This window comes from Fringilla coelebs, assembly GCF_963513975.1.
Source record: "Fringilla coelebs genome assembly, chromosome: 5".
In the NCBI taxonomy this organism is placed as follows: Eukaryota; Metazoa; Chordata; class Aves; order Passeriformes; family Fringillidae; genus Fringilla; species Fringilla coelebs.
In genome coordinates, this window is record NC_140033.1 from 27,889,293 (window position 1) to 27,915,699 (window position 26,407).

General features: G+C 39.9%; 2 protein-coding genes across 5 annotated transcripts; one reads left to right on the forward strand and one right to left on the reverse strand.

Moving 5' to 3' along the window:
* Window positions 1-10,102: 10,102 nt before the first annotated feature.
* DNAJB9 (DnaJ heat shock protein family (Hsp40) member B9) lies at window positions 10,103-19,320 on the reverse strand. Of its 3 annotated transcripts, none has more exons than XM_084206866.1 (3): window positions 19,301-19,320; window positions 15,417-15,644; window positions 10,103-13,643 (listed from the first exon to the last, which is right to left on the reverse strand). In XM_084206866.1, exons 2-3 carry the CDS (start codon window positions 15,631-15,633, stop codon window positions 13,213-13,215), a joined length of 648 nt encoding a protein of 215 aa, XP_084062992.1. In that variant the 5' UTR covers window positions 15,634-15,644; window positions 19,301-19,320; the 3' UTR covers window positions 10,103-13,212. The 3 variants fall into 3 exon arrangements, with proteins under 3 accessions (XP_084062992.1, XP_084062991.1, XP_084062993.1); XM_084206865.1 differs by lacking the exon at window positions 19,301-19,320 and adding an exon at window positions 19,268-19,294; XM_084206867.1 differs by lacking the exon at window positions 19,301-19,320 and adding an exon at window positions 18,745-18,871.
* Window positions 19,321-19,558: 238 nt separating this feature from the next.
* Window positions 19,559-25,454, forward strand: THAP5 (THAP domain containing 5). Of its 2 annotated transcripts, none has more exons than XM_084206314.1 (3): window positions 19,559-19,695; window positions 23,111-23,300; window positions 23,950-25,454. In XM_084206314.1, exons 1-3 carry the CDS (start codon window positions 19,613-19,615, stop codon window positions 24,886-24,888), a joined length of 1,212 nt encoding a protein of 403 aa, XP_084062440.1. In that variant the 5' UTR covers window positions 19,559-19,612; the 3' UTR covers window positions 24,889-25,454. The 2 variants fall into 2 exon arrangements, with proteins under 2 accessions (XP_084062440.1, XP_084062441.1); XM_084206315.1 differs by lacking the exon at window positions 19,559-19,695 and adding an exon at window positions 19,806-19,883.
* Window positions 25,455-26,407: the final 953 nt, after the last annotated feature.

Sequence of the window (26,407 nt, forward strand, 5' to 3'; positions counted from 1 at the left end):
TTCCACTGTTTGTAGTTGCAGTCCGCTAATTATTCAATCTCTTAAACGCAAGGCATTGCATTACAGTGCCGGTAGTAATTACTCACAAGAGTTGGAGTGCTGTCTCCATCCAGTGGTGAAATGTTAAAATGCTGCTTTCCAGGAGCTTCAGTTTCTCAGACTTTTTGCAAAGCACGAAACACATGATGCCTTGATTTTAAATTGCCCAGCTAGAAACTGGACAACTTCCTTGAAAGACCCTCTGTGAGACCTAAAAATGTACATTACATATATTAAAAAAACCCTTCTGTATTTTTACCATAAAAATCTCATCAGCAAATGCTGTGGACTTTAATTTTTATCCCCCTTGAGATTTCAGCTTTGTCTTTGAAAGCTGATGTTCTTCTGCCATCATAACTGTTTCTGGAGACGAGAACGCACAGCTTCACTCACCTCCCTCACCCCTTCCACCTCCAGTTTAATACAGCCACATCAATAACCTCCTCTTTGTTAATGTAAAAAAAGGCTTCTGGCAGTTCACATTTTTCATGAGTGGCAGCAGGAGAGCACCACTAAAGAGAGTGCAGGGTTAGAAGAATTAATGTGGCTTTGCCAGCAGAGACTCTGTAATTAGTTAAGCTCCTGGTTCTTTGCCTTTCTTATGCCACATTGATTTTAGCTGCCATGGACAGAAAAGAGCAAAATGCAGGCAGAGTTGGCTAGCAGTACCCAAAGGAATGCCAGGTCTATTCCTCACCGCAGCAGCTTGTGCTTTAAGTCTTTCAAAGACAGGATGCCCCAGCCTGACTCTTACCTTGGCCTCCAGGAACACATTCTTGTTTTCCTTCTCTTTGTTTTTGGCCTGGCCTCAGGAAATATTCAGTCTCAGATTCTTCTCACAAAGAAGAGAAAAAATGTTGTTGTCTCAGCAGCACAACACCAATTTTATCAAAAAATGGTGTGAAAGGTTAATTCAGACAATAAATGGCCTGTGCCAAGCTCTCAGCAATATTACATTGACCTGCTCTTTGTTTTGTTTTGTTTTCCCTAATCGCTTTCAAGTATGCCAAGGCCTGGCTGATCTCCAGAAACCTGGAGCTGAAAAACTGTGCAAATCCATTTCTAACCCATCTCCTTGGACTACCCTCAAGGCAGAGCTGGCACAGTTCAGACTGTGGTTCTTTGTATTCTGAGGACACTATTGAAGCCTGTGCAGGTTCACCGTATGTGCTGTTTGTCCACGAAGCTGCAGTCTGGGAAGAAATCAATGTTGCCTTTCAGCATTTCCAACCCATGTATGGCCTATTTTCTTTTGAAGGTATGATAGCTCTGAAGTTGATAAAAAGAGTTGTCAGTAAAGCTGTGCCTGAGATATTCGGAGAGCCACTGCTGAACGCTCATTTGTTATTCCCTTCAGCTGCCAAGTAAACCCCTGATTCCAGAAAGTTTTGAAACAAGTCTTACCAGAAAGTTCAGGAGTGTTTGGACCACCTCCTTGTTTTGGATCAGTTCCTAGACAGCAGCATTCATTCAGATGGTCCTTCTAAACTGAAGAGGACTGGTAAGGTACTATTAGCACACCAAGTTATGTGTGAAATTATGCTGAAAATCTAATTTGAATTTCTCATTAGGTCAAAGTGCAAATCTGGAAGTACTGAGGATAATTCTCCTTTCATTACTGAAGTGCTAAGGAAAGATATTTATTTATATACAGAGGGAAATCTTTCTCAGGAAAATCATTAGTTTATTATAAAACTAAGGGTTAACCAATCTCCTTTTTATTTCACATGGATTTCTTTAGAATAGATTATGCAGTTCTTTGAAAAGATGTGACCTTTTGAAAAAATATTCCCCAGGTCCCTGGGACTTTTCTGTATCTCTTCCTGGCCAAGAGTACATCCCCGCACACCAGCTCCCATCTGAGGCTACATTGTCAAGGAAAGCACTCAGGCTGGACTTGGATGGTTCCACTGGTCCTCTGAAGAAGACACTGAAGGACATCTGCATTCCTTAAACAGCCAAATGAGAGCACCTGAGAATTGTCTCCTCTGCTTAGGAGCAGTTCTGCAAGTCTGGCAACAATGGAGCTAATGGAGCCAACCTGCCTCTGCACAGGGGCTCCTGCCCCTACTGCTGTTTAGGTGAATCCCACATGAACTGTGTTGCCTAAAAAAAGATGCATATTGCAAAACAATCATACAAAGTTATTATCCTTGTCATTCAAGGATTAAAGTATGGTGCCAAGGAGGTAGTTTAACTCTTAATGAGAGCGATCAGCAAGTGCACATAGAGGGCTGTGAAGCAGGCTCTAGCCCCTCTCACCACTTTTCATTTTTCACACTCACCTTCATATTTCACCTTCTTTAACAGATGCATTCTGCTAAAAACTTGCTTGTTGATGAGACAGAGGCTGTCTATGTCATTCAGCTGATTTCTTAGTTCCCAGCCTTGTACCATGACTCACAAATCCCCTGGTCCAATCAGCCTGCAATGACCCAGAGTTCTCCACCACACTTTACTTGGAAGTAATTCTGGCCAATTTACAATGCCCCAGGGTAAAGGCCCTGAACTGCCCAAACTCTCATATAAATCACTCGTATTTAAATCCTCTAGTCCATGGGATTATTCATGCACCCTTTGTCCAAGGAAAGAAAAATTAGGTAATAGAAGTATTTTCATGCAAAGCTCCCTCCATTTGTTAAACTAAAACAAGTAATTTCTTAATTCTGATTGAAGAGTTTCCTGACTCCCAGACTCCTACAGTTACTTACAGCACAGGGCTTTGCTTAAATCATACAAGTCTTGTTCTGAATAACTGGAAGAATTGGCAGTAACCAAAAATCCCTGGATCCTTGCCTAGTTTTTTTGTTTCTCAGATATGTCTCTTGCCCACGCCTGCAGATAACTCCAGGCTCAAGGTTAAGTGGAGTTGCAGCTTTCCATGCTTACCCCCAGCACAGACTGCAGGAATTCAGAAAGCTTTCTAATCCCTGCTAGAGAACCCCTCCAGAGGGATTTCTGTCCTCCCCTAGTCCAGATGACAACTTTGAGTTAGGGTCTTGTAAATAGGTGGTAAAGAGCAAGCAATAGCAGCCCTGAACAAACTTTCAAAGAATCCTCCTGCTGGACCTGTCTGCAAATATCTAAGGCCAAGTTTGCTGCCTGTCTTCAGGGTGCCTACTGTAGTCACTGTGCTGTTCTGTCCTAAGCAAAAATATGCTGAGCCTTTCCAGTATATCATTAGCTACAGGGTTGGTAAACATTGACTTTGCTCCTATGCCTGGAGGATTAACGTCTTACAATTGCAGCTTGTGATAAATAAATGAAACTTGAGGAGAAAAACAATGTGTTATCAGAAATCCTTGCTGTCAGGGCATTATTGTGCTGGGAGCTGGGATTTCTCCACCCCTGTTCCAGTATTTCCAGACTAGGACATATCTGTGTCTCTGGGAACTTGGTTCAGCATTGCACTGCTGCTCTTTCAAAACAATCACTAATTCCAGATGCTGGGGGACAGGACACCCTTTGATCTGACAGCACCCCCATACCTCACAGCTGTGCATGGCTGTGTCTGTGCTTACAGTTCTGCATCAGAGACAGCGACTCAGAGCACAGTGGTGCACAGTGCCTGGGAGGCCTGACAGCCACCACACAGCAGCACAAGGCACTCTGTGTCTGTGTGTCTGTGTTCTAAATTTTCCATACTCCTGAGTATACATGTTTCTAGCAGACTGCAAAAAACCACCATAAGTAATGAAAATAGAATTCAAATTTCTCTACTGCTCATTCAAATGTATTTGCCTTTCTTTTAACCCAATCTAATTCCTTAATTTTTCTCTTTAATCATAATCTATAGAATTCAGATTGTGCAACTTGCAGCTATCCATTGATTTTACAATCTAGCTGTCACAAGACCAGGCACAGTATCTTAGGTCATAAGAAATTGCCAATACGGGTGAAAAAAGAAAACAAGACTGAAGTTCTTTCTTCTACCTAATAACATTAATGAATAACTCAAAGTGTGTAGTCAGAATTTGTTCTGAAAAACCAGAGTACTAAAAGAGAATGAAGAGTGACAGAAGACAGACAGCTGTATCTGCCAGAGGACATCACATCAAGCTGAGCATGAATGCACCTGTAAAATTACACTTGCTAGAAGGCAGCTTACTAACCGGCTGGAAGGCGAGTACAAAAAAAACCAACAAAATTATCAATAAATTTTAAGTAGTATGGAATTTTAAGAGTCTTAAAACATTGGAATGGCTGCACTAGCTCAGACCAAAGGTCCTTCAAGTCTAATGCTCTTTCCTCAGCTGTCCATTAGCAAATCCTTGGATGGTTAGCACAGGGTAAGCACATTTGCTGGTGTTGCCTTCTACTCCCCTTAGCTCCAAATATTTTCTGTCAGGAAATTCCTGAGCTTGAAGATATTTATATGTTTATTAAACCCCAACAGAAAAATCTTCCGAGATTTGTCCAGTTTCAACTTGAACCTCTCTCAAAGTTTTGTCATCACCCTATTTTTTTGCAAATTCTGTAAGTCTACCAGCTCTTGCATGAAGAACTGCTTACTTTCTTTGTTTTCCTGGAACTGACTGGTCCTTGTAGCCCAAAAGACCATGAACAGTCAATCCCTATCCATGACCCCATTACCACTGATGAAGCTTGTGCATTATCCCATGGCCACTTCTCAAGGCTGAAGAAAGATAACTTACTCAGTCAAATCTTATATGCAAATTCTTTCATCTAATTATTCCATGGGCATTTTCCAAATGCTTTCCAGTTTTAACATTGTGTCTTGAAGATCAGGGGATCAGAACGGGCCAGAGTCAAGGATTAGGTAAACCATGGATTTAGATGGTGACATAACTATGTCCTCTTCATTATTTACTCCTTCCTAAAATATGGTTTGCTTTGTTCATTTCCCTAGACCCAGAGCTGATGTTTTCCTGGACCTATGCCCTACAACTCCAAGGTCTTGCTAACAGTGATCATCAGATCTAGGCTCATTAATTTTCATTTTACCCCATCAACATCACCTTATATTCATCTACTTCAATCTCCATTGTTTAATCATCTAAGCGTCTCTGGAAGTAACAATAATCACTGATATTGCTTATTTACTTATACAACAAATAAGTGTGAAGAGATCACCCTTACAACTGTTCTTTCCCATTTTTAATCCAACAAAATTTCAGAGGTGAAATTTCAAAAATTTCAATATCTCTTCCCCTTTAACAGCAGCTCTTTATAACCATTTCAGGAAGAAGAAACACAGTCTCTACAGAAAGATCAGCTTGTCAAAGAATTTGTTTTTTAAAAATGAGCAAAACAGGCAAAAAATCAACAATTTTCTGGTCAGAATCACCTTGAATGTACATATAGGCTTGAAGTGGAGTAAAACCTTTAGGCATGTACAACAGAAACAAGCCTGTATTTCTAGACTGTGATAAGTGACTAATATATTTTCTGAGCCTAATTGGTGTATTTGTTTGCTTGGAAAAGAATTGCATGGCTTAAAAAAATGCAGTAAAGAAAAAAATGCTGCTTATTTCACAGAGGAGTACTGCTGTGCCATGTAGCATTTCTGTGGTTCTTAGACTTCATGGACAGCAAGTAAACAGATTTATGATATTGTTGGAATAGACTGTGGGTCTCATGAGGTGTGACAGCTGCTATTTTACAGTACTTAAGTCAGTGTGAAGTGACAGTCAGCCACCTACTGGAAATGCTACATACAGGCATAAATAATGTGTATCCACAGGAGTCCTGCAGCACACAAATGCAATAATGCAGTCATATACCCTCTTTTAAATGCACTCTCCTTGGAAAATCAAGACCACTTATTGGGCAGCTGTGATGCTCCATGACAAATTGCCCATTCTCCATGCTTACCCGTTCTTTATGGCACAATCCAGCATTTTCAAAGATCGTCTTTTTGAGCTTGCAATTTATTCCATCCACATTCTTTTTAGTACATAGACCAATTAAATTACTGTAAATCCACAGATATGAAAATAACTACCTATGTCTTCTTCAATAAAGATCCACACATCAAAAAACACATTATTTTCAACATAAAACGGGTAGTTCCTGATCCACCTTCATCACAACGGAATAAAAAAGTTTTAGTAGAAGCACCTTATACACAGGACATGTCTTGTAACACAGCCAAAAACATTAGCTGAAGCAGTCTGTTAATTTGACACCGGTTCAGGAAGCAGGACCTGATTGAATAGAGTCAGAACAGCTTTGTGACAAGAGTACAATGTCAGGAGTCAAGAAATCCAGCCTCTCCTCATGCTGCATATCAGATTATTTATGTAGCTATGGACAACTCAGGTCAGGGCTCAAACGCGTGACTGAATGATGAGTGTGCAATAAGCCACTGTGGGCCTAAGCAGCAGTAACTCATGATAACTCCTTGCATTCTCATAGCCAGCGAAGGATACATAAGCTGATGCAAGTACTTTGAATCTGGGCAGATGCAAAACAGTACTTAGAAACTGTAAATAATACTCAGTTGTCAAGGGGTAACTTCATAGAGTGCCCTATATTGATTTCATTAGGTGCCCATAAGCTGAAATAAAACTTTTTATTTTAGCCATCATAAATCTACCTGTGGAGGTATAAGTGCTTCAGCCACTCCCTTCCATTATTTCTTACAGATATTTATTTATCATTTGTTTAAAAGTCTGTTTCCCTCAACACAGAAGAGATTTTGTAAAATATTTACCCTGCTCAGGTTAACCTTCACACTCACCAAGGTACTAGGTTTGGGTTTGGTTGGGTGAGGTTTCAGGTTTGTTTCATCTTTAAGCTTCAAGGCTATCATGCTAAGTGCTGATTAGACCAACTTATTCTGCCAGGGATATTTTTTTTCCAAAAGTTTTTGGATTATATTTATATCAGCAGATTTTTTTATAAGAGACAATCTGTCAGTACCTGTCTCACTTTTTGCCAAATTAGGTATCATTTGTCCTCCCACAGACGGAATAAAGCAGAAAACCAGTACAAAACCTCACATGTAGCCGCACATGTAGCTAACTCAACAGGCTATGGGAAAAGACAGGTTTACACTATTTAAAAAACCCTAAACCCATATAAATTGAATTTGCAAAATAAGTTTTGTATGTATGGACTAAAGACAATTGATAGAAATTTGCAAAGCAAGTAGAAACATAACTACTATAGCCACTGCCAAATGGAGAAAATACAGTCACTGGAGCAGAGTCATCACTCATCAAAAGCAGAAAAAAACAAGAAGGGAGTACGTTGTAAGAAGAGGTGAAGACAATATGTGTTGTTGATAGCAATAACATTTCTACCAACAAGCCACAAGTTCTGCATTCAGCTCCCAGCTGAAGCAAGCTATATTTATGCTCCATCTGCACAGGTAATGATTCAATTTATTTGTACACAAGTGATAACATCTGCACTCTGCTCCCAGCAACAGTCTGAGCCCTTCCTCTGCCCTGCCTCCCCACCTGTCTCCAAGTTTGAGCTACTAAGAGGTGGCAGAACCACCCACCCAAGCGGGCATTGGCTGCCTGACAGACTGAAGATCCACATTATTTTAAAACAGCTTTCAATGCAAAAATTTACATATTAAAGCAGAAAGACTGAATCATTGTTGGGATTCATTAAGCAATTTGGGCAGAGAGCACCTTCTCCCTCAGCTGGAGTTCTGCATGCTGAGCATTAAAGATCATGGTGCTGCAATGGATTCCCCTGCTTCAGCCAGGTGGAGTCTGGCAAACGCTGCTACCACACGGGCACTTCAGCTCCACTTTATAGTGCAAGTTCCCTGAAGTGCCTGTTGCTGCACAGCAGAAGAGACAGGTATGGTACTACCGCCATGGGGGCATAACACACAACTTGTCATTTAGATCACCACCTAAAATCCTGCATATTGAAGGCTAAAAATCTTGCAAGTTCCAAGTCCTAAAGTAAAATGGGTTACACTCTATTGCAACCTCCAGACAGCTCACTTAATCTTTCCTATGTCAGTGGGAGATGAACAGATGACGGCAATAACATCCAACAAGTAACCACTAACACTTCATTTTCTTTTGTTGCATCTAGATAAAATTTTAGTAATAAGTGGTGCTTAACAAGAGCATTCAATGTGGAATTAGAAAAATCTTCATAAGACAGCAACACAGGTATTGCTTCAGGGTGTCTTGATGTATATTATTCAATATTCTGTACTTCTGTTTCCTCCAAATCCAGCCGAACTATCTGGAGTAACAATAACACTCTCTGCTTTTGCTTCTGGCTACTATATGTACACTGGCCAGAATTCTTCAGCTTAATATGAGATGTTACAGCCCGCCTAAGAAAGGTTCATGATTTTAACTATGAACAGAGCCAGACACCAACACTACCAATCAACAGTGGTCAACAGCTCCACCACACCGGCACCACTGAGCCAATTGTCAGCACCCATTCCCAGCTGCCCATGGCTGGAGATCAGGTGTCAGGCTCAGCAAAGGCGTGTCAGACACCCCTCTCCCTTCACGGATACCTTGGAGAGGAGCATCAGTTTTTGCCAGCCTAGAGAAACACACAACTCAGATTCTCAACAGACCAGCAACACAAGTCAACACAACCCCCAGCACAACCCGCTCCCTTTTTGTGCAAACACACAAAAAAGATAAATTAATACCAGGGTCACGTTTATTCCTTGGCGGACTGTCCCAGAAGAGCTTCTTGGCCAAGACAGTCTGCCATCTCCAGCTAGTGTCTCAGAGCCTTGGCAGAATCCTGCAGCCATCCCTAGGGACCTGAGCATTTCCACACCACATTTTGGTGCAACTGCAACCTCAGCAGGAACAACACAAGCCATAATGTTCATTTCAGTGCCACTGTAGTTCGTAAAATAGGTGCTGTTGAATCACACACCACTGCATAACAGGTAACATGCCCCAAATTAAGCTTTGGAATACATCACTTCAAAGCAGATTTGTTGGGCTTTAGTATTGTTTTTTTTTATTATTATTGCATCCATTTTCTGTTTGATTTTGGAAAAACTTGTTGTTTTGAAAAACTTTTCAGAAAAAGTAACCGGAATCAAGGATGAAGCACAGCCATAGCCTAGAATTGATTCAGACCTGTACCAGGAGTGACTGACAGTCAATGGATACCTCAACTGCTAAGTGGCCTCTACAGAGCTGGTCTCTGCCCATTCCTGAAGGAACAGGTGCCCACAGGACCGAAGCCAGCAGCACGGCTGTGTGAATCACTCACTATCCGAGGGCAGACCAGTCAGGCTTAACCACAACAGCTGTCAGAGCCAAACAATCCTCTGACCAGCATTTTATTCTGAACACCCCAAAAATGGCACAGCTGATAAACTCCACACACGGCTTTCAAGTCCAACAGACACTTCTAATGAGTCTTCAATTTACAAATAATTTTTAAAAACCCCTGCACTCCTCACCATAAAAATATAATGCAGATCATACATTGTTTCCAACACATTTAGTCCTCAAAATCTAGGCTTGCATTATTAAGATGACAGCTTGCTTGGGTTCCAAGGAGGATGATTCTAATGAGAAATGGCCAGATGAGACAAACCAAATCCCAAAATTTTAACACCCTCCACCTTTTAAAGATCAGACCCAGAAAACAAGAACTTTCAAGCAGCCTTGTGAATCAGCACAACAGCACCTGACCTTGACTTGAGAACCTGTGATTCCCTGTGGCACTCCAGGTCTCTAGCACTGGCCACACTGCCCTCACACACCTCAGCAGGGCAGAGCACAGGCAGTGACCCATCAGCTCCAGGCAGAAGCTCTCAGCTCTTACAGCCCCTGCTTCTCAGGAAAAAAGTCCTTTTGCATAGGCTTTTTTGCCTGCTTTGTTCAAAGGCATGATACCTTAACTCCAAGCCATTCCAAACATTTCCAAAAAAATACAAACCAGGTGAAATTGACCAAATTTTCTTCACCCCCACTCTCTTCTCCCTGCCAACTCCACCATTTCATTCAGGGAAAATGCAGTGGTCGAAACGTTCCATAAAACACAAGCACCACATAAGTCACTTCAATTTGGTTTCCCATCTATATCTTGAAGCAAAAGAAAAAAAAAAAAAGAAAAAAAAAAGACACATCACACCATAAATTTTCATGTGTTTAATGTAATGGCACTCTAATTAACTTTACAGTACTTTTATCTCCACTAGATACTGTGTTTCAAAAGTATAATGGGAAGAAAACAAACATAAAAAAGCACTTTGATGGCAGTTCTAAAAATGAAATCATTTTGAGTTACATATGCATAAATTACTTTCAAAAAATTGTTCAGGGTTTTATTTTTCACCCTTATCTAACAAAAACTGATTTTGTTGGGCATTTTCAGAAGATTTAAAGAGAGATCAAAAATGGCACTTAAGAAACTCTGAAGTCAGGGGTGTCATAAGGTTATACCAGGACTTCCGCTGGAGCCTGCCATGAAGCAAACACTATAAATAGGGAAAGAATGTGCAAGAGCTCCGAATAAGTGAGAAGCACAACATGTTTTGCAAGCTTGTGTTCTGAGGGCCATGAAAGTGAAGACTTGGCTGAGGAAAGACTGCCTGAATTTCCCAAGCTAAGGCATATTCCAAGCAAACCTATCACAGAAAACCACAGGGACAGCCATACACTGGTTTCTGCGGATCTGACCTTGGATCAACAACAAAAACAACCAGAAGGTGACTTGGAGAAGCCATAGAAATAATGGAAAGCATTTGTTGTTTTTCCTATGACAAGTAATTAAGAGAAATAATATGAAAGCAAGTTGAAATAGACTAGGCAGAAGTTTTTTTAAGGTGGATCAGCTATAAAAATAGCAACACTCCTGGTTTTCTTATCAGTTTCATACTTACACTTTAAAGATATCAGGAAAACAAGTACACTTTGTACTAAGTTTGGACCATTCTTCAAGAGGGGAAACTAGGCTAGAAGCAGCCAGGACCCTCGTTTTCACCCTAAAGTTTAGCCTGAAAGATTGTGGACTTATACAGTCACTTAAATTACTTGAGTTTTTGGGCTGAAATGTGTTTCCTACAATTGATAGTGTTCATTTTGGCTTTCATTCCCTTTAATTCAGAGTTCAGGAAGGGACCTAAGTGAATTGCTCATTCTACTATTTCCTTTTTATTTTTTTTAATTAAGAAAATATTCACTTGACTAAGAAAGGCATTAATATTTTACCTGCGCATCCCACTTCTAGAGTTGCCTCCCACCAAAGGACATTCACAAACACTCTTATGTTTAATACTTAATCTCTGTGAGAAAAAGTAGTTCATAACTTCAAGTTAATAATTTGTTCACTTGGATGCCCATATGATATGAACTGGGCAAATATTTGATTCAGGCACAGGACTAATGAAGTACGTTAAACAAAATAAATGCAGAAATCTACAGAAAAGTACAACTTTTGCTTGAATCATATATTAATTATACAGAAGAAACAAATCTCTACTTACACAGAAAAGGGTGAAAAAAAAACCCACACTCAATCCAGCACTTTTCTTACTGTAAGAATATTGCACATTCCGATAATGTTGCACAAATTACTGGCTTTTAATAAAGACCATATATGAGGTATTAGTCTATTAATAAATAAAGAAGAACATGGAAAAGGAAAAGCACTTAATATGGCGCAACAATCCATTCCAAGGATTAGGCAATGAAAACAAGCGATAATACGTACACTTGAGGGGAAGGCTAAACTTCCTTAACAAATAGGCAGCTTTCAATATCCACCCAAGAAGCAAAGGGTTAAACCTCTTAATAAAGATTTTAAGAACTCAAAGCCTATTTAGAACACTGCTAGTTAAAATGCTTATTTTGCTCATGCAATCAACCTGATAGGTAAATTCTCATGTCCCAGTGCTAAAGGGACAGCAAATTTAACATTCTGAACCTGTATGACTAGTTAAACAACAGATACTAGTTAAACTAAGCTACAACAGAACTTTTTGATTGACATCAGCTAAAGTATTTGGGGGTTTTGTTGTGCACCATTTTCTGGTGGTTTTTTCTTCCTTTTTAGTTTTAAGTAGCTTACACTGGTTGTGAGTTTCCATGGTGCTAAAATCAATACCCATTAGTGCTGTCCTTATTAGAAGTTTCCAGCCCCACAAGGCATTGGATGAACACAAGGACTGTAATTTTCAGTTTTACTCTGCGGTTAGGCAAAGAATTTACCTCTCAAATCACAACACTGAAATATTCCTGCTGACAGGTAATAAATCTGCCAATCTAAACACTGTAGCTTTTACTAAGGCCCTTTCAGGAACACCGTGAAACTGTAGACAAGCCTATCTTATTGAAGTTCCTAAGATCTCAGAGGAAGATTTTAGTTCAATAAAGTGAGTTACAAAAAGTACATTGCACACATGGTAATATAGTAAGCATAAAACAAGAGTGTTTTGGGTGTGCCCTTCCAAACCTTGTCAGAGAGATATTTGTATTGTGGAAGGAGGGGAAAAAAAAAAACAAAACAAACACTTTGTGTGCACACAAACTTACATATGTGAATATCCCTATGTCCCCGTAAATAACTCAAGGATTATTCAAATCCTAAGATTGCTTCAGGCCAATTCAGAAATTAAACTAATTCCAACATCGCTCACAGTCTTCACATATTCCCTTGCTATTATTTTCCAACGTCAAGAAGTAAGGGTTTTACTAATACTTTTGCAATTCTAGAGAGAGTAACAAAGACCCCAGGAAGTTATACTTCTGCTGCTATTTTGTGTAAATTATGTAATTTGCACAGTAATCTGTATCAGGTAAAAACTGCAAGTGCAAAATTGGAAAGAAATGATTAAAAAAAAAAGCAGCACATCAAAATTAAAGTATCTCCTCTGCTTCAATCCACACACCAGTAATTCAATCAGTCCTGAACTGGCTTACATGAAAAAAATTATATTACATTTCTGAAATTAAAAATATATATCTTGTGTTCAAATTTAAGGAAAGTGTTTACTAAACTGAAATATATATTTTTTTTCTGTCACATGAGATTATTTCTCTCCCATTCTAAGTAGTTGTTGACACATTTACTTCCCAACAGCATGTTGCTTCTATTCTGAAGATTAATTTCATCTACAACTTCTTTATAGTAGTTTAAGTGTTTTTTAGAAAACACAGTTCAGAGAATTTTTTCCATGTTAGCATAAAACCAAGAAAGATTATGAAGATGTTGAGTAAAGAAGAAAAGTTTAGAAGAAAGGAAACATTATTGTCCAGAGCAGTCGGTGTATGTGGTAACCATGTTTCCTCGCCTCTGAGTGACAGTCCTGCAGTGCTTGCTGGATCCATGAAATCTGGCATCAGTTCGCACTGCGTGTCTGTGTGCATTTTCAAAGTCACTGAATGAAAACATCTTTTCCATATTTTCAAACACATCATCAAACAGTCCACCTCCGAAAGAAAACTCTTGGAAAGAACGTCTTTGCCGGTTATGAGCATCCCGATGACTTCGGAAGTGATTTTCAAAGTGCTTTTTTGACCGTGAGTTTTGACTGAATAGGTCAAAGTCTTTGAAGAGATCGTCAAAGTTGAAATTAAATGACTGATGGAATGGACTTCCATTACTTCCTCTTCCTCCATGACGGCCAAGCTGATCATATTCTCTTCGTTTATTCTCATCTGACAATGTTTCATATGCTATTTATATTAAAAAAAAAAAAGTTACAGTTCATTTCCATTTTAAAAACCAGAAAAAAACAAAACCATACAACAGCAGCCTTCTCCCCTACACTTCCTGAATCAAAGAAATTTCAAATAAGACTTTCATTCAATGTTCAAGCCCAATCAAGAGCTCTACATTTCTCCAAACCAAAATAAACTGTGTCAAAATAGTTAGTTACAATAACAAACACAGCTGCATTGTGAGGACGGGTTACACATAATACAATATAGTTTAACTACCAATAAATATTAGTGTTTAGATTTGAAACAAAATAATAGTGAGAGGTGGTGATCAGAAAGTCTGAAGGAGGAAGGATGAGTTAGAAGTTCTGCCTAAGAAGACAAAGGATCTGCTGCACTCCTATCACAGGAACACAGGGCAACATCTACTTGCCACTCAGCAAGTTCTAGCTATGCCAGTTACAAGCAATAACATAAACACTGAGGAGATAAAGAAAATTAGTTTCACCACGTGGCAATTCTCCATTTTTCACAAGTTCAGCAATAAACCTAGATTTAGTGACTGGATATACCTAAAATGAAATTAGATTTCCCTCCAATCTTTGGTTTTGAACAACAGCTACAGGTATTCCAGAAACTCTGATAGAAAATACACCCATTCTGATAACTAAATATTTTAAAAACTCCTTTTCTTACCTGTCAAAGACTTGAAATTATTCTATATAATTCAACATTTTAGAGCTCCTACTTCCTCCTGTAAAAGGTGCTAACAACTGCAGTAAGTATCTAACGAGGCTGAACCTCCCTTTCATTATATTGCTAACTACTTTTCTTTCAAAGTAACTCTTCTGCAGACAAGAAGGTAAAAGCCAGAAATCCCATTTAGCTTAGTTAAGAGAACTACACAAATAAACAGATGTTATACCTGAGTCTACAGGGAATAGAAGCGGCTATACCTTATTTTTCTGCAAGTCTTTCTGTTCTTGATTATCCACTTGCAACATTTTATCACACTTATAAGTGTGATATTATAATACTTGTAAGTGTTATATTTGTAGGATCACAGATAGCTCAAGTTAGACATGACCTCTGTCTCTACTCTAACCTCCTGCTCAAAGTAGGGTCAGTTATGAGATCAGACTAGGTTAGTCAGTGCTTTACCCAGTCATTCCTGTAAAGTGTCCAAGGTTGGAGACTGCACAACCTCTCTAGGCAATCTGTTCTAACACTGGCCTGTAGAACAGATCACAGAATTGTTAAGACTGGAAAAGAACTCCAGGATCCTCAAATCCAACCATTATCCTCAAGGTGAAAAAGTTTTTCATTATAACCACTTGAACCTCTTGCACCTGTTGTCTACTCTATTTCCACCATAACCCACTGAAGCACCCTGCTGTGGGTTTTCTGATAATCTCCCCATAGTTACTGCAAGGTTGCTGCTAGGCCCTCCAGAAGCCCTGGTAGTAATCCTGAGCCAGATCTTATGAAACAGATCAAAAAGTAAAAATTAACCTCCTAGGGCTAAAGCTGTCCTACTACCAAGTATTTTTTGTGAGAAGAAGAAGACACCAAAAGCCTAATAAGCAGAAATGCATAAACTATGTAAAAAGGCCTTCCTATGTGCAAGAACAAAGAAACAATTCAGATTTTGATGCTTGATATCTCACAGCACTTAAGTGGAATTCAGAAATAAAACCCTTTATACCTCTTATTCAATAAAAACAAAATGCACTTAGGTTATAGACATAAGACACATATCAAATTATGACCATAGACAGTGTATATTACCTTCAGCAATTTCTCTAAATTTTGCTTCTGCTCCAGGACTCTTATTTTTGTCTGGGTGGTATTTCATAGCCAGCTTGTGAAATGCCTTCTTAATCTGGCGGTCAGATGCATTTTTTGGAACTCCTAAGATATCATAATAGCTCTCTGTAGCCAGTATTAACTCCGTTATCATTAAAATGCAGAGAGCAAATGTGAAGACAGATTGTGTAGTGGCCATTTCTCCAGTTCCTAAAAAAAGAAGGAAATATACTTGAAGAACAAGTAGTTTTACATTCGACAACAACTTAGTTACAGCTGTAGGCTGGCAGAGGAAGACCAGCATGTTACAGCAGTCAGTGACAGACTTGTAAGCACACTGTTTTACACCTGTCAAACTCCATTACGCTGTTTTCATATTCACAGAATACATAAGTGAAAATACTGCAAAGTGACATTTCACATGCATAACAACCACTTTATTGTTTTACATTTAACTGATTATTGTCATATGAAGTTGCAAAAGTAAATATACAGCACATTTCGTTGCATCTTACATTTCACACTGCGAAACCTGAACTAGCTTTACATTAATCTTGAATTCTAGGACCCCAAACAGAGTAGCTCTAAATTAAGCACAGGCTGCAAAAACTGACCCTACTGGAAGACCAAGTCACTGATTAGCTGGTGCAACAACAGGAGCATGAAAACACAACTGGCCTAGACATGACTGTGAGGTGCAGGAAGACAAGACTATTAGACACTCGTGCTCAGCTTCAGTTTGTTTAACCCACCTAAAGTGAAGTGACAAAGAGCAGATCATTCACTTCCAGAGTTCAGCCAATAAAGCCCATTTTCCTCTATTTAACAACAGGCTGGCTTAGTTCATCTGCATAAAGAATTCATCTAATAAATACCACTGCATAGAAAGGTTTACATATGAAACCCTCAGTGAAAGAACTGAAGGCAAAAAAACGTCTTTTATACAAGACAAGTAGCTTCAACAATAATTAAAAGCTGTATTTTTTTTTTCAACCACTCATCTGTCAAAAAATATATTTTGAAACAAATATAGGAGAACTTAAGGAAAACTTGTGGCATATTTAATGACTTAAAGAAACAGTTCCACATAGCCACATGATGTCTCATGATTTTCATGAAGGACAGAGTGAGCTGTTCCTATAGAAGATGAGGACAGATAATATGCCTGTGCATATTATATTTAAAACACAGAGTGCAGAAAGGCAAATGTTCAAAGACAGAATGCTAGCTGACACCTGACCAGAAGGATGTACAACAAGACCCTGAACATTCCAGATGTAACATGCCCCCCCCACCAGATTACACTGATTCAAATGTAATGTAAGAACAACTCAGAGATGATTGATGTTACTTTCCTGAAAGTTGAATAAACAAACTTACAGTCTGAGCATCGTTAAAGCCAGAACATTTTTGCTAGCCAGCATGGAACCCAGTATTTGTCAGGCAGAATTCAAAACCTTTGAATACCTGATACATATGAAAATTACACATTTACCTGACAGTCAACTCCCTCTAAACAAAATTTAAAAGAACCAAAAATGGGAAAAGGAATACCATTTCTAATAGGCAAGTCAGGGGGTTAAAATGAATGCTGTGAGACAAGAGCAAAAGGCCTGCAAGATTAATCTACCCATGCCCTCTTAAGCATTTATTTGGCCAGCAGCCTGCATGATATCAAGTGTTAAGGGGCAGCAGTTGAAACAAATTGTATTTTGATCAGTGTACTTAGATACCAAATGAATAGTTCTTTCCAGTATTCTCCATGCACAATATCAGACATATTTTTAGTACCAAGTTTTCCCACATATCTTCTCTCTAACCTGAAACCTAATCTTTTCACTAACCTGAAATTTTACCACTTGGGCACTAAGAACTACACACATGTACATCCTTCCATGATTTGGGGCTTTCTTCCTGTTGGTGCTTTATAGATGCAGACTTATGTGTTCATCTCACATAGGTGATTGTTTTCATTTACTTTATTAACCCACACCTGCATCATGCTTGCATAATCACCTGCTGCACTCTCTTAAGGTCAACCATCCTGCTTCTACTACTGAACACTGAAAAGAACTAAAAGGAACAGTTCATGCCTCCATTAAGAAAGAGCAAAACCCTCTTTCAAAACTCATGAGAGCCAGAGATCATCAAGTTAGTCCTTCAGGTTTTCTGCTCTGGCTAACCACCTAAACTTGTATTATTTTTGATAACAAAATACACCTAAGTTTTTCTTTTTCTACAGTTCTTTACATTAGGAGTTCTGTAATGAAGTTCTTTGCTATATTTGATTTCTAAAGCATAGTAAAAAAAAAAAGGACTTAAGTTTCACAATTTTTTAAACCAGCAAACACAGATTTAACACTGCCCTTGAACATATCAATCAAACTCAAATTTAAGAATAAGATGTAAATGAAAACAAAATACAAATAAAACTCAGTATAAGCAGCATTTTCAACTTCACAGGGTTATCAGAGTGAGCAAGTCTTATATTTAGATACTGTCAAATATTCGATTTACTTTTTAGAAAGCACCTATTTTATATGCTGTCAGTATCTTAGTGTTGCTACTGCCAACTACTTCAGCCCTGCCTTTCCAAACTATTTTTACAAGCCTTTTGAAAATACAGACTCTTAAATACTTTTTTTGCTTATGTCTCTTCACCCTCTGTTTCTTAATCAAAAAGGGACATGTAAGTTGCACTTTCCAGGTCAGACACTGCAGCTACTTGAACCACATTCCAGAATTCAATAAATTCTGTACACATTAAGCTCATGCAATAATGAGCTCTTCTAATAATTATCTATGTACTTAATTTAGGTACATTTGTCAATGAAGTAAAAGACCTTATGCCACATAATAACTATTTAATTCTGTTGGGTGAACAGGTACAGATCTCAACAACTATTCACCTTTGTATAAGAAATGCACTGTCTAATGTTTATCCAAAATACTGCAGAAGTAATAATCAGTTCTTCATTAGTTTATCAACAGCTGCACAATGAAGCAATGTTTGAGGATGATGTACCTAGAATAAAATCTGTCAGATTTAGAAAAAAAGAAGCTACTTAATCTTGCAACTCAAATACCCTATTCCATCCTTCTTGGAAAGTAATTAATAAAAATCTTGGATAAATGCCTCTATGCAAAGTCTCACGTACTCAGAGAACACAGAGCATCACTAGTGTTCTGCTACTGCTTTCATTACAGAATTGCTATACACTAACCTGTGGAACGCTCACACCCCGTAATTATTTCTGCAAGCAATTTACTAATAGTAATAAAGATTCCGAGGTCTTCTCGGGTCTCCTACCACGACTAATCTGATGAGTAAGCAAGTCTTCCAGTCCTGAAGCAGCTACAGGCAAGTCTGTCAAACGGAGGGGCTTGTACTTGTCTTGGCCTCTCCTATACTGACTCGAAAGCAAACGCAGAAAAAGGTTTCCTGAATCTTGCCCTGGAGCAAAGGGAAACGAAGCAATCAACCTGACACCACCCTGCCTATCCAGACCCCTGAAGACCTCGCTGCAGCCGGAGAGCACCATCGGGTGGGGCCAGGCCAGAGCTGGGCAGCCGCTAACAGCCACGTTCAGCGACTCTATCCCATCTCCAATGCAGCCAGGCTGGGAAACACCACCGCAGCGCGGCCCAGGGAGGCCCAATTCCAAATAAATGCTCCGGACCGAGCCTCAGCGGCCCCTCTCTGCGCTCCCCTGCCTAGCTTCCCACGCTGCCCCCAAACTTCCCAACGCCCCCCTCCCGACCCGCCCGCGTTCGGCTCCGCTCCGCTCCACTCCATCCACTTCGGCAACCTTCCACGTTTTCGGAGCCCTCACCCAGCGGTCGCGGCCCTTCTCCGCCGTCCTCACCTCAGCGCCGGCCCCGCTCCCCCGCCGCCCCTCAGCGCCGCCGCCGTTCCCGCCCGCCCGCGCCCGGCGCTCGCGCAGTCCGGCCCCCCGCGGTTCCTACACGAAGCGCTGCGCCATTGGTCGTCCAGGCGCACGTGACGGGGTGCACGCGGGAGGTCGCAACCTCGGCGCCGCCGCTGGGGGCGCTGTGAAGAGGCGGCACCGCCCCCGGCCCGGCCCGGCCCAGTCCAGCCCAGCCCAGCCCAGCTCCACCCGAGCCCAGCTCCACCCGCCTCAGCCCGGCCCGGCCCGGCCCGGCCCGTGGTGGCCGACATGCCGCGGTACTGCGCCGCCACCCGCTGCAAGAACCGCGGCGGCCAGAGCGCCAAGGACCAGCGCAAGCTCAGCTTCTACCCGTGAGTGGCCGCGGAGCGGGGCAGGGTCCGGGCGAGCGCTGGCCGTGGCGGTAGTTGTGAGCCCCACCGCGGAAGTAAATGGCCGAAAGACTCAGCGCCACGGGTGGACCGCGCTGGTGGTCGCCTTGGAACGCCGCCTGCTCCCGGGAGGCTGGAGGGAAAGGAGCTGACCCGCTGGGGAACGGGAGGTATAGGGAGTAAAGAGCGGACAGCTGAGACGCAATAGCACACACCGTGCCTCTCACAGGGCGGACGGGACTTGTGTGAGGGGGCGATGGCACGGCAGCGTCTAAGGGCTCTGGAGTAGGTGCCGAGGGCCCGTGAAGTGAAGAGCAAGGAGATTCGACTAAAAAATAAAATTTGCACTTCTGACTCTGTTTCGCTGCTGCCTCTGTGGAAGCGATGTTCCAGCAGCGCGGGCAGTAGGGGAGGCTTTGGTTTAAGGGTGAAATGTCTTGTGTATTACGTTTTACATGCCAGGAGAAGGGCCCGGAAGAGTAAGCAAGTAAACATAAAATGATTCCTTAAAATTAAACTTAGCCACTAGAATTATTACCTTACCTGCGCTGTGAACAGAGGCATTGCTGGTTGTTTGGAAGCAGCTAAGTTAGCTGGAACTCAACTACTTCGGTTGCCAAAAACCAGTTTATGGTGGCTGCATTGTGCTGTCCAGACTCTGCATGGACCAGTCCCCATCCCAGGCCTGCAGTAACCTCTGCCCTGCTGTGGTTACGTGGCTATCGCTTCCCAGGGTGGTGAGTTATAAACAACATTTCACAGTCCTGAGAGAAGCGCAGTGCAGATAACTAAGTATGAATGTATTTGTGTAGAATAAAAGTATGAAACCATTTGTCAACAGAAGCAACTTAAGAAAAATTTGAATAATAAATTCCACGATTAGCCTCAAAATCTGTTTCAGTAAAGTTTATACCTCAAACTAGGTTTTCTTTCAGTTTCTGATTAGTCATAGTTATTCCAAGATCAGGAAGGCTGTGTAGGAAGACCTACAGGAAAACTGCTTTGAAAGAAATTTTATTTTAGATTGAAGGAAAGCTTATTTCCCTGGCACATTTCTAATATGGAATCATGATAAAACAATAAGGAAAATAATGTCTTTTCCCTTATGCTTTAGAGAGTTTGAGTGTCACATGGGTAATCAAAACAAACTTGAGCACTGAGACATGTCTATATTCAAATGTATGGCATCTGTATGGAGATGATTGCCAAAACTTAGCTGGTTTATCTAGCCTTTGAGTTGTGCTCCATTCTGAGTTTCATGCTCCTGTAGAAGGGGTGCTGAGATTTGATTTATAGACTTCTCTTACCTTATATTAGTGACTACTGTTGACATGAATTGCAAGTTTTATTCCCTTGCCTCTTACCGCTACCAAAGAAGTCCTCTGCTGCTCTGTGGTTGGGGTCTGAGCCCCTTCCAAACCTTTGGTCTCCTAATCTCAACTGGCCTAACTGCTCTTCTTCGTTTTAGTTCTTCACTTCTTTGACCTGTGTAGTGATGGCAGCTGCTAAATAAATTCTGTCCACTTCCTCTTTCCATTTCCCCTTTTTTTATGTCTTGTTTACACTAGAGAACAGATTCTGTTGATTAGTGAGGAGCTGTTGAAGCATGAGCAGGTTTTAGCAAAGTTGCCTTTAAGCTGAAATAAAAACTTTCACTATCAGACCCTTCTCTTGCTTCAGATTATTTTGTTTTCCATCTGAAGCTGGTTGAGTCTGGGTAGAGCAGTGGGTCCTGTGTTGTGAGTGTAAATGCAGTGGGAGCAAGTGTTCTCAAGGCCTTCTTGGAGAGGGTGTGAGTTGTGACATGACCATCAGTGAAAGGAAGCCATTGCCTTCCTGAGAGACTTTTTTGGGCCTCTGTAGTAACAGCCAGGCTAAGCTGTGTTACCAAGGAGCATGCTCTGTCACACATGCAATGCTGCCACTGGGTGTACATGATCTAAGCAGCAGATTTGAAAAGCCTGAACCTCTGACTTTTCCTTCAGAGGTTACTGTGTTTTATTCCTTGCATTATTCCTTGCATTCCTGCAGATACGCAGAGCTGGATGCATCAAACACCTGCTCTGTTTCCTTGGTAATTTGAAGACTTACATGGCAACAAATTCAAAAGATTGGGGAAGGGGTAAAGGCAGGCTCCTTTATGCTGTGAATTTCAGCACTCTTTCTCTCAAAATCACCTGAGCTTGCAGTTTTGGAACACAGGGCCTGTGTAAGAGTCTGCTGCTCTGCGTGGCTTTTGGAGGAAACCTGCAGCTTCAGGGATTTGAGGGTGGGGTCGCAAAAGCGGAGATTTTTCCTTTGTAATTATTGTTGCTCGTGATTCTCACGAATGTTGTTTTCTGAACAGTAGTCACTTTACAGTGCTCAGAATTCAACTTATGGTTCATGTATCATGTGGTTATATGCTAGAGTTAAAGTGAAATTTATATGCACCAGAGAAACATAGAAGTACATTTCAAATACTCTGATACCTGACTGAGAAGAGGTGAGAGACAAGAGTGGTCTGAATGTTTATGCTCCTGATACCATCACTTCTTGACTGTGCATGCATCATAATAAGCCTTTAATTTCCCTTTCATTTGTGTATTGCCTGTGATTAAGTAAATTACATATCATCACACACTTTCTTTTTAATTTAATTCTCTTTCTGATGTCTGACCACTTGCATGTATTTTTAAAGCCAATTTTTTCTTCTATGAGGGTGAATACTCATCATTTGCCTTTTCAGGTAGGTTAGATGATTGAAAAGTTAATTCTAAATTATAAAATATGATGTAGACTCCTAACGCTGTGAGAAAGTTGAATTGTTGAAACACAATATAGATGCTTTGCATCTGTATGCATTTACTTTTTGAACAAAATTTAAAACCTGTATTGGAAATATTCACATTGACAAATTATCTGATAATCCAAAGAGGGGCCTGTATTAGGAGGTACTCTGTTAAGCAGAAAATACTAGTTGTGTCTAGAAATACAAATAAGCCCCAGTAATACTATTAATAAAATGCGGGCCAGTCTTAACTTTCTTTAAGTTGCATTTCAGTATTTCATCTCCCTTTAGCAGAGCTGCTTTCTGAACAAGTGTTGTAGGATCAAACCTTTCAAAATGTCTTGGCCATAGATTCTGAAACCCTTGGCTAGTAGAAATCAGAAATTCTGCTTCTGAACTCCAGAGCAAATACAACTAGAAATAATGTATATAATGACTGGATTAACGTGTTCATGACATCCAGATTAGCATTTAATACTTTTTTTTTTTTGAAAAAATGTTATTTTAATCATTTCTAAAGGAAGGCTACCTTCTAAGTAACAATGAGATATTCTTATTTAAGACAAAGGAAGACAACAATAACAGGGGTTTTGTATATTTTCTTGTCTTTTCAACTGCTTTAAAAAGATTCCCACTTCATGATAAAGAGAGACTGGAGAAATGGTTGCGGAACATGAAGCGGGATTCGTGGACTCCAAGTAAGCACCAGCTCCTCTGCAGTGATCATTTCACCCCCGATTCCCTGGATGTGCGGTGGGGGATACGGTACCTGAAAAATACTGCTGTGCCAACTATTTTCTCTTCCCCAGATGATGAGGTAATCTATTTCTACCCTTTTTTTTGTTTTGTAGTACAAAGCTAACCAACTTTTGATGTAATACAGATTTTCTAATCTGTCAGATAATAATATTGTATTATAAAAATAGAATTCCTATGAATTTCCATCAAAACAGTTTGTCAGCAGGACTGACACAAAACAGGTATGTGATTCCATAATGTAAAGGAAGAACAACTTCCCCTAGTTTGATTGGAAGTTCAATACCTTTTTTTAACTGGAGATTGCAGAAGCGTTTACGATACAAAATGTTACATTTCTTAGGAGAATAATTACTGTAATTTGTGTAAACTGTCCAAATTCCCTAGAGTTTGAAAAAAGCCCACAATAAAACAAATAAAAAATCCCAAACCCCAGTAAGAAAAAAAAAAAAAAAAAAACAAAAACAAAACCCCAAACACAACTATTGCTTTTAGAGCTTTAAAATAGTATTTTTACACGTAGGAACTGAAGTAAAGTTGTGGAAGATGCTTACATGAATTCTTAGGCCTCTGATGTAATTTTAAAACAGTGCTCATCTAAGTTAGTCCTTTTACAATACCATGCTAAGAAATGAGATCTGCCTAATTTTTTAATGCTCAGTGATTTTCTGGTTACAAGGTAGTGATTTTTTTTTTTTTTTCTCATCCAGGAAAAAGATTCTTCTCAGAACAGTTCACAGCAGGTACAGAAGAAAGATCAAGAAGAAACAAATGTTGTGTCAGAGGAAGTATCTCTACCGCTTGAACTTTGTACACCAAAGAAAAATTCTGTAATTGCACAAAATGTAGAGGAAAAAGCAGAAGTGGTTTTCTCAACTGCACTGAGTAAACCTTTACAAATTCAAAACCTGCAGCTTCCCCATGAAGGTGGCTTTCAGGGAGACACTGTCATTCTTGATAGTTCATGTAGGCAGTACTTACATCAGCCTAATCCTATTCTTATGACAGCAGCTGTCCAGAGCATGGAGGCTGCTGGTGTTCATACTTCTCTAGAGGATTCAGGAGGTTGTACAGCTACAGTCCTGCAATTTACAGACCCTGACTGCTTGAATTCATCTCTGAAACTGAACAGTGCTTTAGGGCCAGTTACTGACTATGCAGTTGAAAATTCTGTCCCTCACGTGGTCTGTTCTGGTGAAGTGCAGACAAGTGAAGATGCAGTTTTACTGAGTACACTCACACAAACTATTGAACAGTTCAGTGGAAGTGAAGAGTCTGTCATTGCTATTATTATGCCAGCTGAGAGTCCAGAAGAGCCTGAAAGAGTTACTACTTCTTTCCTGCCTGTTAAGGAAGAGTTTCTTGACATAGAGGAGACAGAAGCGTTTGAATATGATGGAAATGAAGTACTGCAGACTGAGCATTCATACTGCAGACAAGACATAGACAGAGATCACCTTTGGCAAAAAATTTCAAAACTCCACTCTAAGATAACTTTACTTGAAATGCAAGAGGTTAAAACTTTGGGGAGACTCAGGTCCTTGGAAGCTCTTATTAGACAATTGAAGCAAGAAAACCTGCTTTCTGAAGAAAAGCTGAAGTTGGTGGAAAACTACTTCACAACCCTTGAAGTGACTGTGATACAGTAAAGGCTTTCAGTTGATGGTTCTCAAATATCTTTTTAACCTCTTTGGCTGTACTTTTGGACAAATTAACTTTTTTTCCAGTTGTGGTGTTTTAAACATCTAATGAAAATCATGTGAATAGCATTCTTTAAAATCTTACATCAGACAAAGCTAAGTGGTAGAATGTTGTCTGTAAAACATGACTGGCAAGTAAAATTTAAAAAAACCCCTGAATTGGGCAAAGTTTTCTTAAATGTGTGAATCAAGTCAGTAAAAGATAATTTAACCCTTTCTTAGATGCAGGCTTCTCTGAAACATGCAATGCCTGCATTGGGGACAGCAGCAGAATGGACAGAATAAGCATATAGGATGAACAGTTATATATGTTCGTATATGCATTGTCCAGTGAGGTCAAAATTACTCTTTAGTTTTCTATTCATCTAACATTTGTTCTGATAGTTTTTTGCACGCTTTGATCTTATTAAAATTGTTTCTGCATAAAGGGTGTTTTCTTTCATTTGTTTTCTAGAAACAAAAACTCTCATAAAACTGTAGTTCCAGTGGACAGGCCCATCTCATTTTTCATTTTTTTTGTTATGATTCAGCTCAAGTGGAAAGCAATCTTAGTCACAGATGTATTTGCTAGTTAGTAAAAGGGAAAGCTCTGTTTAGTGAGTGCTGTCTGCATTGATCCTGTTACAGCCTACAGCTGGGTAATGCATATACCCTTAATAGTAGAAGAAAACAATGTTCTGCAGAGCAGGTTGCTAATGAAAGTAGCAGAATTTTACTGCGCAAGAAACAGAATTACAAAACTAGAAATTTACTCCCTTTTCCTGATTTTATTAACTATTTCTAGTGCATGGGTTATCACTATTGTAGACAGATACTATAATTCATTTCAAGGAAAATTAATCTGCTTAAATACTTTCTGCTTATTCTGTCAGTATGCCTTACTGTATGCTCTAGTACAGTGAAAAAGTCCTACATTGTCTGGTTCCTGACTTGACATCATAGCTGTGCTGTTACATCATAGCTGTGTTGTTACATCCCTTCCAGCTGAACTCTTGTAGTGTATTATATTCTACAACCATTAGATTGCTTGAGGATGTGTTTTTCTTTATTCAAAATGGTGTCCACCACCACAAGTTCAGTCTAGGACTGGAGCAATGGGTTCCTTTTCAAAATTATTTGTATTGTCTTTTACACGTTTTCTAAATTGTTCTGGTAATCTTTTCATGAGGAATTGAGAATCATTTCACACTAGCTACAAAGCTGGCCTCCAACTAGATAATAAGTTCCAATTTCAAAATTTTTGAGACTTGGAATATCTCGAAGTGCAGAAGTTGGGCTGCTAAAGCACAGTGCTGTAGGAGGTTAGTCTGCATTAGTAACCACTGGATTAGGCTTGCTTTGTCCTGCAACTTGTTAGCTTCTTTCAGACTTGAAGCACAGGCTGTTCTTGGTTAAATTGCTAAAAGACAAAGGTCACTTATAATATGGTGAGTTATTTACCATGTCTCTGACTCACTCATTTTGCCCT